This window comes from Gavialis gangeticus, unplaced genomic scaffold (genome assembly GCF_001723915.1).
Source record: "Gavialis gangeticus isolate Ggan-Ray unplaced genomic scaffold, GavGan_comp1, whole genome shotgun sequence".
NCBI lineage: Eukaryota > Metazoa > Chordata > Crocodylia > Gavialidae > Gavialis > Gavialis gangeticus.
Window position 1 is genome coordinate 14,018,372 of NW_017729009.1, and position 18,197 is coordinate 14,036,568.

General features: G+C 38.6%; 1 protein-coding gene across 3 annotated transcripts in view; it reads left to right on the plus strand.

Moving 5' to 3' along the window:
- The window catches only part of DIDO1 (death inducer-obliterator 1), an 85,242-nt gene that overhangs the window by 8,304 nt on the left and 58,741 nt on the right, over nucleotides 1-18,197 (plus strand). For 2 of the 3 annotated variants that reach the window (XM_019510130.1, XM_019510131.1), the window contains 4 exons: nucleotides 2,693-3,566; nucleotides 4,076-4,394; nucleotides 7,643-7,849; nucleotides 8,610-8,835. In XM_019510130.1, the coding sequence (XP_019365675.1) occupies nucleotides 2,693-3,566; nucleotides 4,076-4,394; nucleotides 7,643-7,849; nucleotides 8,610-8,835 (1,626 nt within the window). The remainder of the gene's footprint in view (nucleotides 1-2,692; nucleotides 3,567-4,075; nucleotides 4,395-7,642; nucleotides 7,850-8,609; nucleotides 8,836-18,197) is intronic. The other variant, XM_019510132.1, reaches the window with a different exon arrangement.

The window sequence follows — 18,197 nt, forward strand, 5'->3', positions numbered from 1 at the left end:
TTTCTTTAAAAAAAAAAAAAAAAAAAAAAGACTTCTGTTCAATTTAATGTCCAAATATATTTCTTAGGAAGAGCACTATATTCTAATGCCCCTGTCAGTGTAGCGTTTTCAGTAAAAAGCAAAGACATGGTCACTTACCCAGATGATTTATAAACACAGACAAATCAGGATAGACAGGTACATCCAACATTTAATTCAGTGGTTGATTTCACTCTTAGCAGATGGGTTTTTTTTTTCTCCCCTGTATTTTTCTAAATAAATTGAAATCTTGAACTGTTGGTTACCTATGAAACTGCTTTTCTCCTTGTACGCTACTGCAGCAGTTGAGATTAACCTAACAGTCCCTGATTTAAACAGATGAGGGTTAGCAGCTGGGCAGTGGTTTAAGAGGAGTCCTTGACCATTAAGAATAGTGTAATAATCTCTTCTACCTATACTTGACAATTAGTCTATTTATCTAGGTCAGGGGGTGGCCAACTTGAGCCTGAGAAGGAGTCAGAATTTGGGAATGTACATTGCCAAAAAGCCACAGTAATATGTAATGATGTGATGTAACAGCTGTGGAAGCTGGTCACTGTGCTTGTGCAAAGATTCAAGGAGACAATATTTACTTCTGAAGAGCTGCAGGTTGGGCACCCCAGATCTAGGTTTTGTCCACAAGCAGCATGGGCTGTGGAAAAGCTGAATTGATAGATTAATGTTCCCGTAAATAGTGATTTGCTTTTCGCAGGAAGCACTATTTGCGATGAGTTTTGCTGTTTTCAGTTTTTTGTAGTGCATCCACAGCATTAATAGCTCTTAACAACTTTATTTTTTTTATGCTCTTTGGAGGATCCCTACTGAAAGGGTTTGTTGCAGGGATCAGTTGATCAGGATTGATGTTCTACAAAGATGGGTGGAATACATACTTTGATCACTAGGTGATTTATCTTTGGATCAATAATCTGATAAATCTCTGCACTCTGGTATCTTTCACCTCCTAGAAATGCCCAAGAAACCTAGACTGAAATTGCTGTAACATTAATGGCTTTGGGTTTTTATCAGATTTGTAAAGGTTAGCTCTAGGTTTCTGTTGCCATGAGCCAATCTGCAGCTGCTGCTTTTTTTTTTTTTATTATGGTAGCACCTGGAAGTCCTGACTTGCCTCATGTTTCCACCCATAAGCACCCACTATGAGAGAGGTTTCTCAGAGTTGATAAATAATAGTGAGTGATAATGCCATTGTCAAATGATTCACAGTGTATTTGACACATTTAAACTAGCTCTTAAGTGTTGAAAAAGCTAAAAAAACAAAAACCGCCAGTATATTTTTTCCTGTATTTTATTGTTGAGAATTTAAAAAAAAAAACCAAAACAACAACCCCCTCCCCCAATCAATTTTAAACTTTTAAAAATTTCAATTTTTTTTTTCAAAAAATGGTAGAGGTAAACAGGGAACAGACATTTGACTGAAGTGACTATAAACTGATTGTGTCTGTAGTGTTGTCCATTCTCTCTGTTATCTAATTGGGGTAGTCATTGTCTGGACTGTACTTTAGGTACAGTAATACTGCTTTATGAAATCCTGATGTTATTAGGGCCAAAAAGGAATTTTGAGAGGTAGCTAGCCATGTTAGTTTTAAGTCAGGCAGAACGCAGGATAGATTTGTACCTTTTATAGACTAACTAAATCAGAGATGCATGGTATAAGCTTTTTTAAGCAACAGCTTCATCAATAGGAATTTTCCCATTGACTCTGCAGCCAGGATTTACATCCCTTTATATTTAAGGTATATACAAAGTACAGGGTTGTAAACATTGTTTAAAAAATATTTGTCTAACCTTCCTATAATTATATCATTTAAACAATCAGTTAAATGATTAACCAGTAACACAGCAGCTTCAACACAGTTTCTGGGACCCTATCCCAACTCCTGGGGCCCTTTGACTGGGGGTAGGTGGGGAAGAGGGAAGCCCAGCCAGACAACAGCCCACCTGAAGCCCTGTGCTGGGAAAGAGGGAGCACCTGTGGAACAACAGCTAATTGCTTAATTGAGTCATTAGAATGCTTCCTGTTTTTCTCATAGGCTTTGGGTACTAGTCCCCATTCCCCTTGCTCCTCCCTCCATCCCTCCTGCCTGCCCTACAGTCTTCTGATTCTTGCTGGGGCATCCTGTGGCTTCCCTGTCCCGTTCCTTGCCAGACTGAGCTGGTGGGGAGATCCAGTAAACTCCCCCATTATCACCACACTTAACAGTTAATTGTTTAACCTTTCACATCCCTACTAGTGTATTATAGAAGCTTCTAACATGCCTAAACCATGAGGGACAAGGATGTATTGGGTGAGCTATTCCTAACAGCTGGTTTATGTTGACATAGCATTAAGTGAGCCAGTAAGCAAACCCTGCTGTCAGATGGAACACCACAGGTATTTAGGAGAGAGGTTGCCTATTTTTTTCTTATCATGACCACAAAATGAAGCGTAGAATTGCATGACAGTATAATAGGACGATTTTGCTACCTTGGACCCTAAATCTCTGTAGGAAATCTTAGTGCATCAGAAAAACACCCCCACTTAGGGGTATATCATCTTTTACGTATATATCTAGTTTCCCAAAGAAAACTTAATTAGGTTTGGAAAAATTGTGTGTTAAAAAATAAATAACTTATGACCCTAAATGAGGAATTCTTTCTTAAAATTTTACTCTTTAAGCGTCAGCTTTAGACGATAAAGGTGAGCAAAGCAATGAGGAGGAACAAAAAGCCATCAAGCCCACAAGTAAGGAATTCAAGAAAACATGGGGTTTTCGAAGGACTACAATTGCTAAGCGAGAAGGTGCAGGAGATATTGATATAGACACTAGTGAGCAACAACCGCAGCAGCAGCAAAACTTGTCCCTCCGACGTAGCGGACGGCAACCCAAGCGCACTGAAAGAGTGGAAGAATTTCTTACAACTGTAAGACGTAGAGGGAGGAAAATTGTTCCTACTGCACTTGAAGATTCAAGTGAACCTGCATCCTGTCCAGTTACAGATGTTGAGACTGCCTCTGAAGGCAGTGTAGAGAGCACCCCAGACGTAAAAACTAGCACTCAAAAAAGGGACTCTAGAGATGATAAGGATCAGACTGTCTCAAAAAACAGAGGTGGAAAAGATGATGATGACACTTCTGATAGTGATAGCGATGGATTGACTCTGAAGGAACTACAGAATCGTCTAAGAAAGAAGCGTGTTGAACAAAAACCTGCAGAATTGACACTGAAAGAGATACAGAACCGCCTTAGGAAAAGACACCTTGAACAGAATCCTGCAGAAACAGGTAGTCCCCAGGAAGGAAATCAAGTGAAGGCTGAGGTGCCTGTTAAACAAGAACCCGAATCCACAGACTGCACTGAGATTGACAGTCAAGTAGATGCATCTGAGGAGCCTACAGAAGAACTTCAGGTCAAGAAAGAAATAAAACCTCCCTTGGGAGCAAAGGTGATCAAAGGTGAAGAGCCTGAAGAATTCATGAAAAGCAAACCTGAGTCTGAGATTTATGATCCAAATACACTCTACTGTATCTGTCGCCAGCCTCACAATAATAGGTAAGCTGTACATATGGAAAATGTTATCTAAAACAGCAGTCAACAAAGGTTTCTGGTGGTGGGCTGGAATGGCCCAGCTCGGGGCCAAGTTGGGCTGACACTAGGAACTGGCCATATGTCCATGTTTGCAGGCAGAGCCTCCTGCTGCCAAATACCACAGAGGCCCAACGTCACTGCTGATGCCTCAGCTCCACCAGCCAGATCCAGTGACTTTTGGTGGTTTCATCTGGCCCTTGGGCTGTAGATTGCCAAATCCTGATCTAAAAATACTGTTTAAATAATGCTTCTCTTCCAGTAGGAAATAAGTCTTCTATTAATGTTTGCATTTTGGGACAGAGATAAATATTTTTGGTAATCTGAGGGAGTATGAAGAATATCTAATTTGATTATATTTAATAGAATGCATATACATATTTATTCACATTTCTAAGTTATAGTAAGTTACTGCAAGTATATCACTATTCTGGAATTCTGTGTTACTTACACTTCAATATCTTATGTCTTTCCAGATTTATGATTTGTTGTGACAGATGTGAGGAATGGTTTCATGGTGACTGTGTGGGGATTTCTGAGGCTCGTGGGCGGCTGTTGGAAAGGAATGGAGAGGACTACATCTGCCCAAATTGCACCATTCTGCAGGGCCAAGATGAGACCATTTCAGAAGCAGACCGACAAGAAGCTAAGTCAAGGCAATTAAATATTGATGGCACAGAACTCACAAGTATTGGCATAGTCGAACAGAAGTCTGTTGAGGACCAAGGAATCAAAGGTCGGATTGAAAAAGCTGCCAATCCAAGTGGGAAGAAAAAACTCAAGATATTTCAACCTGTAAGTATTTTAGTTGTCTTATTCTACCAGCTATATTGGAACAATAGTTTATCTGTGGGCTATGGCATTTAACATGTTTTTATATTTAAAAAATACTGTATTTAAATTGATGTTTGTTTCTCTTCTGATGGTTAAATATGTTGACCTAGAACTGAATTAGTAGCACAATTGTTAGAACATTTTCATTTTGAAATGCAGATTTACAAACTGTACGTCAAGATTCAGGGAAAATAATTTAATTGCATATTAGGCATCTTTTAGACTTTTTAACATGGTAATTTGGGGAGTCAAGGCACTGACTCAATTCCTTTTCTTTTTTATTGCTCTTAAAATTCCAGATTGGTTGGTTGGTTTTTATTTTAAAATTGTCCTTTTTCAAATAAGTGCAGGAAGTGTCCAATTAGTAATGTCAGAATACTTGTCAGTTCATACTCGGAATCAGTCTAGTTTGTCTACTTCTAGCTAGTGTAAGTAGTTTGATCACATAACTCATTTAAGCTCTTAATACATAGAGCTTGTTGTTTAAAAATGGCTCTTAAAACTTGTCTAATATTTTAGTTATTCTTTCAAACTGTTGCCAGTGTGTATGGAAAATTATAACTGGCACTGGATTTCTGTGTTGGCTAATTCTACTCCAGTTCTAAATTCAGGGATAAGTGAGAACTCTGGAGTGAAAACTTTATGTAACGCAAGCATAGAAAGTCTTCACTCATCTACAGACAAGTTTGTAAAATAAATACCTTTCATTATTTATTTTTAAATGATTTTTTTAAAGAACACTTGCATTTTATATTTATAAGTTTTAATGCATTATTCCCATGTGTTGATACTAATTTTGTCGAATTCAGAAATGGTTTTACAGATAGGTAAGGATTATTTACTGTAATAACGAGTGAAATTCTGTTTGCTCTACTGACTTTATTCACGATTGATTAGTTAATAAATTTTAGTCCTACACGTCTTGGAGCCTTCTTAAATAAGAAACTCAACTAAAAGTGGCTATATTATAAGGCTTCTTATTCTTACCTTAGCTATATTCCTTAAGCACATTCAATATCAGACTTGGGTAGTTTTATGACAGAATAACCCTATGGCAGTTTGAAAAAGATGAGGTTGCACAGTAGGGGTGTGCTTTTCCCATGCTGTTGTATGCTTGGAAGGAGATTGATGTATACCAATCAAGGGGGGGAATGTGGGCTTTGGACTTGGGGTTCCCCGCTCTGCTGCCCTTCCCTCTGGCCTGTGCAGCCCAGCAGGTAAGACCTGGTGTGGGAAAGAGCACTGTGCTGCAACCCCATCCACTGATGTTGTGACCCCATTTGAGGTCACAACCCACAGTTTTTGGGAACTGGTGCCCCAAGTCCTCCTTAAACTGCTGCTTACTGTGATGCCTGCAAAATAAGCACTCTTTCTGTGCTGAGATTGCAGCCTATTATGCTGATCACTACAGTTGCATTGTTTCCTTGTGCTTTTCCATCTGTCTTCAGCAGTCTTTTCTCTTGCTTTGGTCTTAGTCCTGGCTGAAAACATTTAGTCTTTTTGTTCTGTGTTTGTATAGCACTAGCACACTTGAGTCTTGGTCCATGACTAGGTCTTCTGTATAAAATATGGTAATAAAATAATAGTAATGGCAATTTTACCATTAATTTGAGTGGTGCAGGATTGGGCCCTTTTTGACACAGAGACAGACTGAACTGAAATATGAGATTCCTTCTCAGGAGCATTTACTTAATTTTTATTATATATTATTGTCAGATGTGAAAAATGTATGCACTCTATGGGGTTATTCTGAAGAATAAAATTATTTCTATGTAATGTGGTATTCAGGTTTTAGTTAAGCAACTAGTACTGCCTCATTACATCTTAATTGAAAAATTTATTCAGATCATTGTGGTTAGCTGCACTGTTGTGGATTAAAATGTTAAATAATAAATGGAAACAACACTACACTGAGTCAGGGAAGGCTATCTAATAGAATTCAGTCATAGGAAGTATTAGGTACTGTATTTTGTGGTATATAAGTCGAAACAGTGTATAAGTCAACCCCATGTTCTTATTTAACATCTTCGCTAGTGGTCTGGAAGAGGGAATAACCAGTGAGGATGGAGATGTGATAGGGTGTGGAGTGATTTATATACAAGAGCAGAAATAACAAATATGATAAAGTTGAAAAAAGTGCAAGGTAGTGCATGAGCGTACACTGGGATAAGGCATTTAAAAAAGCCAGCGCAATTTTGGTTTGCTAGTGCAGAGCTCATAAACTTCCCCCCAACTGTTTTGACTGTACGTGAAAGGTTACTTTTTTGATTCTGATCAACACGTTATCGAAAGAACTTTGACAAGTGGAAGGGATATAAGAAGAGAGCGGGGAGAGGAATATATGATACATGAGGAAGGAATAATAAAGTGCTTTTCATCTGTAGATTTAGTACAGTAAGAACTACAATCCAGACTTCTTGACTCTTGGTCCAGTGCACTATCTACTTGGACCGTTGATAGAGTTAAATAGATATATTGCAACTAAACAGTAACAAAAGGGAGATGTAATAACATCACTCAAATATCTGTAGATTTCTTTCTAGTCTTATCTGTCACATTTTCAAAGCAGCTGTTACTAGTATATCTTAATGCTGAGGAGGGAGAGGAATTATTTAGTTCACAACACTGGTATGACTTACAAGTAGTGGCATGAAATTTGGATATCTGGGACTGAGTGTCAGGGGAACTTTCTAACCTGAAAGGGAAAAAAATATTAGGCTGTAACAGTCTTCCCCATTGCCTCAAATTCTTAAATTACGTTGGACAAAACTGGAGAAAACCATTGCCTACAGCATCCTTTGCACTGACAGTGTTGTTACTCTGATAAGTCTCTTCCATCTCCAATATCTCTAATTCCATGAGAAATGAGGTTCAAATCTCTGATGCTTTTCTGTTTAATATTAATCAAGAGACCCTCTTATAGATTATATTGTAATGATTGTATAAATACTTTATTGACCTTTCAAGAGTGAAGTGTTTAGGCTGACTGCTGTTATCCTATACACAACTGTAGGTCACTGTAGAGTCTGATGCTTACTGAAAAGTGCTGTTATACTTCTAAGTTAGCATTTACACACTGCTCTATCACTGTGACTAAGCATGCGTGAAGTGCACGCTGAAAGAAAATTAACACATAGATGCTTCAATGTTGCAGAGAACTAGTTTTTTTTTAAAAAAATAGTTTGAACTTTCTGTGTTTCACCCTTCAGGTAACTGAGGCTCCTGGTGCATCTAAATGCATTGGTCCTGGCTGTTTTAATGTGGCTCAGCCTGATTCTGTGTATTGCAGTAGTGACTGCATTCTTAAGCACGCTGCAGCCACCATGAAATTTCTCAGTGCAGGCAAAGATGCAAAACCAAAAGAGAAGATCAAACCAAAATCTGAAAAATCAACTGTACCAAAACCTCAGCCACAGGTAAGTGTGTGTCTGTGCATGATATAATGAAAAACTTAGGGGCAGCCATTGTCCTGAAGCATGGTGACTTGCTTCTGTATGTTTCTGCACAGTTTCTAGTAGTTTTTCATTTAGAGATGGTTGCAAGATATTATATTGGAGAGGAACTCTTTCCTTCCATATTTTTGCTATTTTCTGTCCCGAAATAGCATTTTAATTGGATTTATTTTAATAACATAAAGACAACAGGAAAGTGAGAGCTTTTAAAATGTCCTCCTCTTTAAATGCCCTGTAAACACTATCAACAGCTTTTTTTTAAATAATTTTGTGGAATTTTTTATTAGAACTAAGTTACAGATTTAGAATTCTAGATCAATGTAGCAGGGTTGTGGGAGGTAGGAGCTACGTAGGTAGAGGGTTTGTCTACTGTAACTAAATAAAAGCTAACTTCTAGAGACCCTTTAAAGCCATACTTTAGTTGTCTATTTCTGTAATCTACTTTAAAATGGCAGGTATAGTTAGGTATGGAGATGTCCACATAATTAATGCTAAGTACAATTCAGTGTCAACTTCTTGGCAGGATCTCTGTATAATTTAGGTTATACAGAGGTATAACTCCTGCTAAGTTAATGCCTTATCCTAGCTTTAGAGACCTGAATCTGAATCTTGATTGTATACTCTCAAATGTATTTACTGTATATATAAAAATAATTGTTTCTTAATACACGTGTCCTTTTTGGGATTACAAGTATTACTAATGAAGGTTTTACTACTTATATAGGCAGGTATTAAACCTGTGTCCTCCCAGAAGAGACAGATTCCTGAGAAAAGAGAGATGAACATGAAGAAAGCTGTGGTGACAACCCCCAAGACTGAGGCGAACACTCAGCAGGTTGCTAAAGAGCCAGCCTCAGAAAACAGCACACCGTCCTGGGCAAGCGATCATAATTACAATGCAGTAAAGCCAGAAAAGACTGCTGCCATTTCATCTTCACTGTTGTTCAAATGTATGTATCGTATAGGGATATTCCTGAGTAATAATTTAATTTTATTTCAGTACCCACCCATTCTTGCCTCTGCAAGATTAGGAAGCTTAGTATCTTCTTAATATGACTCTAAATTTTTTCTCTCCACCTTCAAAGATTCCAGACATGCACATCAGAAAATTTGAAGGTTCACTTGCATCATTTGTAAGTTATGTTATTTGGCTAGGGTTTACCAAGCTGTACACAACTGATTTCTGGATGTAAACCAGCTGCCGAGCTACTCTGTGCTTTCCAAAACTTATACCTATTTCTGTTCTCGGAGGTAAGTATTGGTAGGAGCTAAAATTCAGAAGATTCTAAATTGTACAAGGCACACCTGTTTTAGCATTTCATTGTACTAACAACTTTTATTTTCATAATTTAATTTAGCTTTGGCACGTCTCAGGTTTTATATTTGCATTGCCAGTGTAAAGACTGAACTCTCCAACGTAGTTTTCAATGGGACTTATATTTTAGAAACAACTTTTAGCTTTCAGATAGATGAGAAGTGGTCTTCCTATCTTTTTATTCACTTAATGCTATACTTTAAGTGGGACTAGTACTCTTTATTTTCCTTGTGTGCTCATATCACACATTTTTCACATGCACAGAAACATATAAAAGGAAATAAGGCAGAGGTATTGTAGTGCATATTATAATTTAGTAGGGTTTGTGTTAATGTCCTAAAACTCTTGTTAGCTCACTTAAAGGTAAGTAAATATTGCTTTGTAATCTGAACAAGACTTCTGTGCTATTAGCATGTTTTTGATTGACTCCAGCTAAAGAGTGGTGTTACGTGAAATCTTTCATTTCACATTTACAGAGCACCTGATAAATAGGTGTCTCATGAAATTATCTCACTTGGAAATTTAATGAATACAAATATTCCTTTTTCCCAGCTTTCATTAGCTATATTTTAACACAATTTAATTTTTAATTTTGAACTTTTAAATGATCTATTAAGAGACACAAATTTAAGACAAGTGTGCTGCATTGCTTGAATTTTTAAACATCAAGGGGACCCCTTTTTAAGTTTTTCTATTTTAGTAGCATTTATAATGCTTTAAATTCAAATTTATGTACCAAGACTGCTACTTTTGAACTCTTTCAAATATTTTTTTTAAATTTTGCCTAACCCTATATTTTACTGCATTTCTTTGAGAAATACAGCTATAATAGACAACTAATTATAGTTATCTGTTGATCCTTTTGTCCCTACTTAAATTAATAAGTCTGGCGTTGTTTTAGTAGACACCTAATTATTTATTTATTATTTATTTATTTATTTGATTGATTTAATGCTTGTTTTGTAAAAACTTTCATTTTAAATTTCCATTTCAGGTTTTAAATATTTTGCAGAAATGTTTTTTTTTTTCTTTAAGTAAGTAACATCAGAAGTAAAGGGGGCCCTGCTTAAACTTGTATGGCTTTTTCCCATACCAATCTAGGATAAGTTCACAATCTCTTAGGGTTAATACAGTTACACCACTATAACTGTGCTGATAATCATATAGCTGATTCCTATAAAAGAAAGGGCATCTTTATATGAGAATGCACGGTCCATACTAGTGGTAGAACATTTCAATAGAAAATAACTGAAATAGTTGAGTAGGTACAAAATCTGTGTAGACCAGGCCTTTTTATGAAAACAAGGCAATTCAGTATGTATTGGATGAAGAGTTCACTTAATGAGCAGAGAAGCAGGAGCTTCAGATTGCTGTAATTAAGGTAAGTTCTAAAAACGTTTTGGATTCAGTTGTACCATTACTAAACTACCAAATACAATTATTTTTGGTGAAAAAATGGTCCTACTTTATTGGTCAATAACCGTGATCAAAGGTTTAAGTCAGGGCTGTCCAGCTTCTGATTGATGGGAAGCTGCATGCTGCATAGGCCACCGACCAACAGGCCATGTCCCATGTGGGCTGCATGTAGCAGCTGCCCTCTTCTGTCCCTCTGTTGTACTCCCCATGCAAGCAGCCTCACTCCCTAGCCACCCACCCTGTTACACATGCTGTACAGGCAGCCCAGCCCCTCCTCCTGGGCCCCCTCCCTGGGACATGTGCAGAAAGCAAAAATTGAAGTGGGGAGGGGAGGGGAGATGGTGCCTGGAGACCCCAGCTCACTCTGCAGTAGGAGCCATGGTGTGGGGAGTGGTGCCTGGGTAGCAGCCTGAGCAGCTGCGTGCAGCTCACAGGTTGCCAGTTGGACAGCCCTGATTTAAGTGGTCCGTAGAATTTCCTAAGAAATTAATATTACAATATCGGGGGGGGAAAAAAGCCAACTGAGACTTCTTTACGTAGGGAGCTTTTACAGGTAGGAGGAGAGCCCTACAGATTTGTAGCCTGTTCAGTACATGTAATTTGGACTAAACAAAAAATGATAATTTACCTAAATAATCGGCCTCTATTCAACAACATAAGACCTGATTTTTTGCAAATCCTTATTCATGCAAGTAATTTATTGCACATTAAGTTCCCTAGACATCAAATGAGGCACCTCACTTGCTTGGGTTTGCAGAATTATTCTTTTAGAATGTTCTTTCAGTGCTGCATTATGTATACCTAACATGCCATCAAACTTCCTACAAAATATTGTTGCCCTAATTGGAAGTAAGACATTAGTGTATTTATTGGCAATGGTAATTATATTGGGTGGCAGGAAAGAATGAGTCAGACCAGTTTAGGCATTTTCCTAAATGTTCTGAGAACCTGGATTGTAGGGACATTTGATACTCGCATGATTTAAAACAAAAAAACATCTTTTTTTCTCCTGATCTAATTGTGTATATAACAACACTAGTAATGTGGTTATTTAAGGCATATAACATGCAGCTTTGTAGGAGTATTTTCACTTCCCTTCTACTCTAGCACCACCCACTGTTTCTAAATTCTCATGGATTCTAAGATTCACAATGGCTTAAGGTCCAATTAGTAAGTATTTTTATGCAACAAAACATACAACCTGAAATTGGTTCACACTATGTAACATCTTGGTGTCATTGGAAATCATTGGGTTTGTTGGGTAGCTGTGCTATTTAACCTGGAAAGCATCATGCATGTGTAGTGCTAAATGAATACTAAAAGGCTTTAAAGATACAGGCAGTATTCATGCTATCCAGCTCAGAAGAGTTATGCATACACATCATTTTTTTCAGCTATTTAGCCATTTACTTTAGATGATCAGTATTTTAGAATAACCAGTATACAGCATACATGCCTGCTGAATTTTAACTTTTAAAAAAATTGCTATAAAAGGGTTGCTGAGACGGTGGGAGTTAAAGCATGGGCATTCAAAAATTCAGTTTCACACTGAGAAACATAATAGTATTTTAAAGCTTCTGCCAAGGGGTGTTTTATTCCCATAATACTAGCCTTTATATCAGATGGATGTTAGTCATAAAGCTTCAGGGCATGTCAAAACAGAAGTAAAATGAGGATCAAATAGCAAAAGACAGCAAAACATATATCCAATGAGGAACTATTAAAGCAGGAAAATAGCAGCTTCAAATAATGTGATTTCTAAAATGTCCTGATTTACATTTCTAGTAATTTAAGAATGGTCTACCCCACATTTTTATAACAACTGTGGATTTCTGATTAACATTTTTAAAAATTAATTTATTGGGAAAGGAAAAGGATTTTTAGATACATTAATAGTATGATGCTTCATCCAGAATATTGAAATTGTAGTTCTCATTTTTTTTCCAGAAATATGGGGCTACAAAGGCAGACTTGTATCTGCTGCTTTCCTGGCTCTGGAAAAGAGCTCTTGACTTTAAATTTTGTTGTCCATAATAGCATGTCATGCATTTCTTTTGTAAGAATTACAAAAAAGTTTCTTGGAGAAATGGAATATGCAAACTGTCAGTGCATTTCAAGGAAAAAAAAAAAAAAAACCCTCTCCCAGGAGGAAGATGGAGTTCCAGATCATATGGCACTGATGCATCCGATTGTCACGCAGCTTACCAGTGAATTGTAAATTTTATGTGTGTGTGTATACACATATATATATTTTAAAGCATGATCTGCCCCTTGTTTGCTGAGTGTGTTTGAAAACTTGTGCAAAACAGATTATCACAGAAAAAATGCACTGCAGTCAGCAACTGAAAAATGAAGAATCCTAAAATTGATGCAGACATCTCAAAGGATGTCTGGGTTCAGATTACTTTTTTTTTTTTTTTTTAAAGAAAAGTCAGCATTGAAAGTTGTGGTTGTGTCAAAGCTCTAGACTGTTAACATTTACTTAGGTATGCAATCTGTTTCTATAACTATCTCACACTAGGGTTGAGTTAATAGGCCGTGGTTTTTTTCCCCCACCTTCAAATAGTATTTTAGGTTTTTTTTTAAAGCCTGTTGAGACCAATATGAGTTAAGTTAGGAATGCAAGGTAGTATTTTTTTAGTCTTGCTCATATAAGATTCAGTTCAGTGGCATGCTGAGGGATTTATAAATCTTCTTACTTTTTTCCACTGAATGTCAGTTAATGTCCATGTTTTTTTGAGAAACTGTCAGTTGAAGATCCAAAGTGAGAGTGATGCTGAACAGACCTAAATAATGGCACTAAAGAATAGTAACTGTCTAACACTTGTCATTTTAGTCAATAACAGGAAGTAGGTTACTTTCAGAAAAGTTAGTCAGTTCTTTTATATTTTTAATTGTACTTAGAAAATCAGGATCATAATTTGTCCTTTCATATGACACCAGCTGCCTTATTGGCATTTAGCTTTTTTGGGAAAAGCTACAGTTTAAGAAGCCTCCTGTGTTTTCATGCGAGTAAAAGAACATACAAGGCAATGTTGAACAATTTAGTTATAGGAATATGGGTGGTTTTTAAACCATTTGCTGATGCTAAGGCTCATTAGCAGTGTGTCAGCATGCACCTATCTAAAGCCCTTCAATACAGGTTCTCTGACAGAAGAATGTTTGGAAAATAAAACAGTTTTTTGCTATTTTTACTCGAGTGGAAATTGGCAGCAAATCTTTCACCAGTTTGAAGCTGGAAGATGAGTCGGCAGAAGGAGAAAGCAAAAAGGTAAAGGTCTGCAGTATCCTCATTTTAAAGAACTGGATCAGACTGAGCATACACAGGCAGTTCTTTAACTTCCTCATGTACACTGGGCAGGTGGCTTCCTTAGATGGCAAAAGATATTTGAGCTGATGTATTTACTCACCAGCTAAAATTTTACTAGAAACAGAAATTACATAGTCACTAATAGCTATGTTTTACAAGTGGTAGAAATAAGTAGAATGCACAGTATGTAGCAAAGAGGTCTTACTTTAGGTGAAATAACGTGCATGAAATCTGATCCATTTAATTCTTATTACTAAAGTTGTGATGCAAGTCACTGAGTAGAAAGCTATTTTGTCCATGTGATAAAAGTCCCTAGCAGAAAACTGATAAATATTAACTTAGTTGCAACCACTAATATCATATGAGTTTTTAGCCTTTAAATGGAATATTCCATTTGATGCTGGCAATTCAGACAAATTATTATTGAATTAGACTTTAAAGTAGAAGCTTTTTGTTTAAAGTGATTCTAACCATTTAAATTTTGTCAAACCCCGTTCCTCTGGTTCTGCAGCAGTTGATTAAGGGGCAGACAACTTCAGCATGCTACCTACTGAGAAGCAGGGAGGCCAAATCTGTAAAAACTCTGTTCCTGATTATATAAGTCTCCTCCAGACTATCCTGTACCATTTTTCTCAGCTACATCTACAGCTCAGGTTAATGACTTGCTTTGTCTAGTTATGAACCTTATTTGCAGGCTGAAAAGTGCTTATACAGGTTGCTTTCAAAGGATTTCAAATGCAAAGGGCCTTTGGGCTGCTTCTGTTCCTACACAGCCATAACAAAACGAAGAGCCCTTATCAAGGGAAAGTCTGAGACGGAAGCCCAGAACCAAAAAATGTGACGCACATTTGAAAGCTGTATGTTTTAGTGTCATTCCATTGTGGTTTAATTGCTTTTTCTAGCCATAGAAAAGAAAGTGGTATGTTTTTTTTGGGTGGGGGGGGGAGAGAAAGCAAAAATATATTTTCTTATACATATAATGCAAAAACTTAGCAACTAATGGAAGAAAGTAGTAGTGGAATGAGGGAGTTACAGAACAAGAGGAACCAGGGAAAGAAAATGTAAACCTGTAATAACCCGGCAGAGACTAGAGTAAAACGCTATAAACAAGCAAACTTGTACCAGTTTAATTAAGGACTATCAAGGGTCTCTCTTCTTTAACTTAAATTAAATTTTAAGAATTGGAATTAAACTAGTGCAGAAGTTGATGTAGTTACTTCTATTTTTGTTCAGCTGAACCATTAGATACAAGTCAAAACCTAACCAAAAAGGCTGCTGTTAAACCTAAATAAGTGTGTCTACGCATAGTTTGCACTGCTGCAGATTAAACAGGTGGAAGGAAGTTTGTGTAGATGCTTTTATTTTGGTTTGAGTGCTTTTCAGCTATCCTGTTGAACCCTGCTGTCATAACCAGGCTTGCTCATTTGAAGCTACGTGTAATTACACTGTGTTTTGTAATGTAAATATGCCCTATGAGTAAGTAGCAGCCTTGAGTAAGTAGGTCCTGAGCAACAGAAGGCAGAGTATGTCCAAATTGCATGTGGCACATCACTATTACTTATGTAAGGCTAGACATCTGCCATTAGCTGTAGGTAGGAAAACTTTCAAGGAGGGTGCATAAGGGCTGTCTCACAGCCAGAGTACCCAAGAGGATTCTGTCAGAACTTCTACAAAGGACCAACAGGAGCTTAGCCACCTTTGGAAAGCAAGCAATATGAATCGCCCTTTCAAGCAGCTAGCACACTGGCAGCTCCTACACAATGAAAGATCAGCACTCCTAATCACAATGTGTTTGGCTCCTGTGTGAGGAGCTACCACAAAAGGATAGGAGCGTGCAAACAAGTTTTAGATGCAAATTAGCCTTTAGGGGCAGTTCTTTTAGCTTTGTCACTACCAAAAGCAATGCAAGTTGATTAAAAGCCTCCCCACCTTATATTGCTGTTTGCATTCTTTTACTAATATGTTAGTTTTGTCAACTTGTTCACTTGGTTGAATAACCAGTGGTACATCCTTCCCTCTGTCCCCAAATGAAAAGGGTTTTAGGAGGGTCTTTTGCATATAACCACAGCTGGATACTGGGTGTCGGTGCTTCACTGTGCGTGATGCGTGCAGGGTTTGGGAGCTGCGTATGGCCTGCTGTGTCCCTGAATGGAACCATCGCTTCAATCCACAAGCACTTCTGGAGAACTAGGGCCTTTTATACAGTGAGTATTGCCCCCACTTCAGCCAGGGGTGGGTCTACCACTGGCACAGGCCCATAGGTGTAATCTCCTAGTGTAGACAGGATAAATTACTATAGGCTGGTCTCAAGCAGAGGATGGATTCTAACACTGCAGTTAACAGCTTTGCCTGTCTTTGCTAAAGCCTCATTTGTGTCTGCATAGCTACGTTTTTGGCTTTATCTGGGGCATATCATCTACCTTTCAGCATTCCCTAAATCGAGAGCCTGAAGCCAGGTTTGCTAGTTCTCCCATGTATGGGTTATAGAGGCCTTGTGTACAAGGAGCATCAGTTTAGGGAGGCTTCACCCTGGTCCATAATAGACACCTAATTCCAGCAAATGAAGAGCCAGAGATTCATTTAACAAAAGGAATTAGGGCTTAAGTTTTCACTGAATCCTGAAGGGGGGAAACTGGCCTATGACCTCAAGTGCACAGTACCCGTTAAAAAATGGAAACACACTGAAACTACCTAAAAGTTACAAAATCATTAAAAAGGTGATTGTAAACAACCAAGAACCATTTTTGAGAGAAGTGGCAGGCAGTCTGGAAAAGCAGACTTCAGGCATGCATGCCAGTAGTTCTTCCAGCTTTAAAAAAAAAAAAAAAAAAAAGGGAGCGGAGGGCTGTATCTCTCTTTAGAGATTCAGGCGACAAATGTTCAGTGCCACAAGAGGGTGCTTGAGTGGCACCAAATAGACATGTCTCTCCTACAAGTTTCTGAAGCTCTGAGGTGCCAGACGTGCATCCCAGCAGTGTGACTATGCAGAGGCAACATTCTTGAGGATCCACGCTTCCTGGTAAGTAACTTCACTTTGTGGAGTGTTTTCTAACTGACATCTGAAGCAGCAGCAGCTGACCTCCATATTTTTAGTTTCCAGCTATACATGAATGCACTGGAAAGTCTCTTTTTTTAAAAAAACATGGCTGAGAATTCAGCAGCAACCATTCCTTTGGGTTTTAATTTTAAAGTATTTTTATTTCGATAGTGTTTCCATTCGCCATCCCTGTAGGAGGCTGTATGCGCCATATCTGCATAAAAGCCAGTTGGTTTGCCATTACTTCAGATGAGATGTAGGGATGCTGAGTGACAGAGAATCCTTTTTTGAGGTCCTTTTTGAAGCCTATGTACAATAAACTGATGGAGCTTGCCTTCCCCCTGGTAAAGCAGTTAACAATTTTGGTTTTACTGGACCAGCAGTTGTCAACCTTTTTGGGCTGCAGGCTGGAGTGACCCAGTTCAGGTCAGAGGCGGCTGGGCACCAGGACTCAGCCAACGCTGCCGCCCATTCCTCACAGCAGCAGCATGGGAAGCGTGTTTGCTGCTGATCCAGAATTCTCCCCATGGTGGCAGGGGAAAGCGACTGTCACTGAAGCCCCGCGCCGCCAAAGCCTCGTGTCTGCAGGACGCATCAGATGGTTCCGTGGGCTGCACCTGGCCTGCAGGCTGTAGATTGCCACCCCCTGTACTAGACTTATTACTGCTGAATTCTCAAGAATAAGTGGTCAGGGATACCTGTTTCATCTTCAACTGACCAGGTTATTGCATCTGTTCCTACTAGATTTGAGATGCCACTACTAAGATTAATGGTAAAGTTCACTCAAACCTAAAATGCCTGCCTCTGAGCAAGGTGTATCATCGTATTATATCTGTTCTCTGCGCAGAATGCAAGGCAACTTTCAGGTGAAATTCAAGGTGCTGGCTACTATATGAATCCCTGAGTCGTGTTAAGAGGTTGCTGTTCCCTCTGATCTGTCATGCCCTCTCTGATCTGCATTCGTTTGTGACCTTTAAACCAAAGGTGTCAAAACTCATCTGGGGCCCTGGGGCATTCTGGACTGGGGGACTCCTTGCGGGCTGGATCCAGCCCAGGGAGGGGGGTGGCTCTATGGCAGTAGTGGATCTGGGGGCAGCAAGGGGTGCAGCAACTAGAGGCCCAGTGGTGGGGTCTATTGGTTGCAGCAGAGGTCTGCAAGTGATGGAAACCCAAGCTCACTGCCAATGTCTTGGGCTAGCCCAGGGCTCCAAAGGGCTCCAAGATCCGGAGCTGG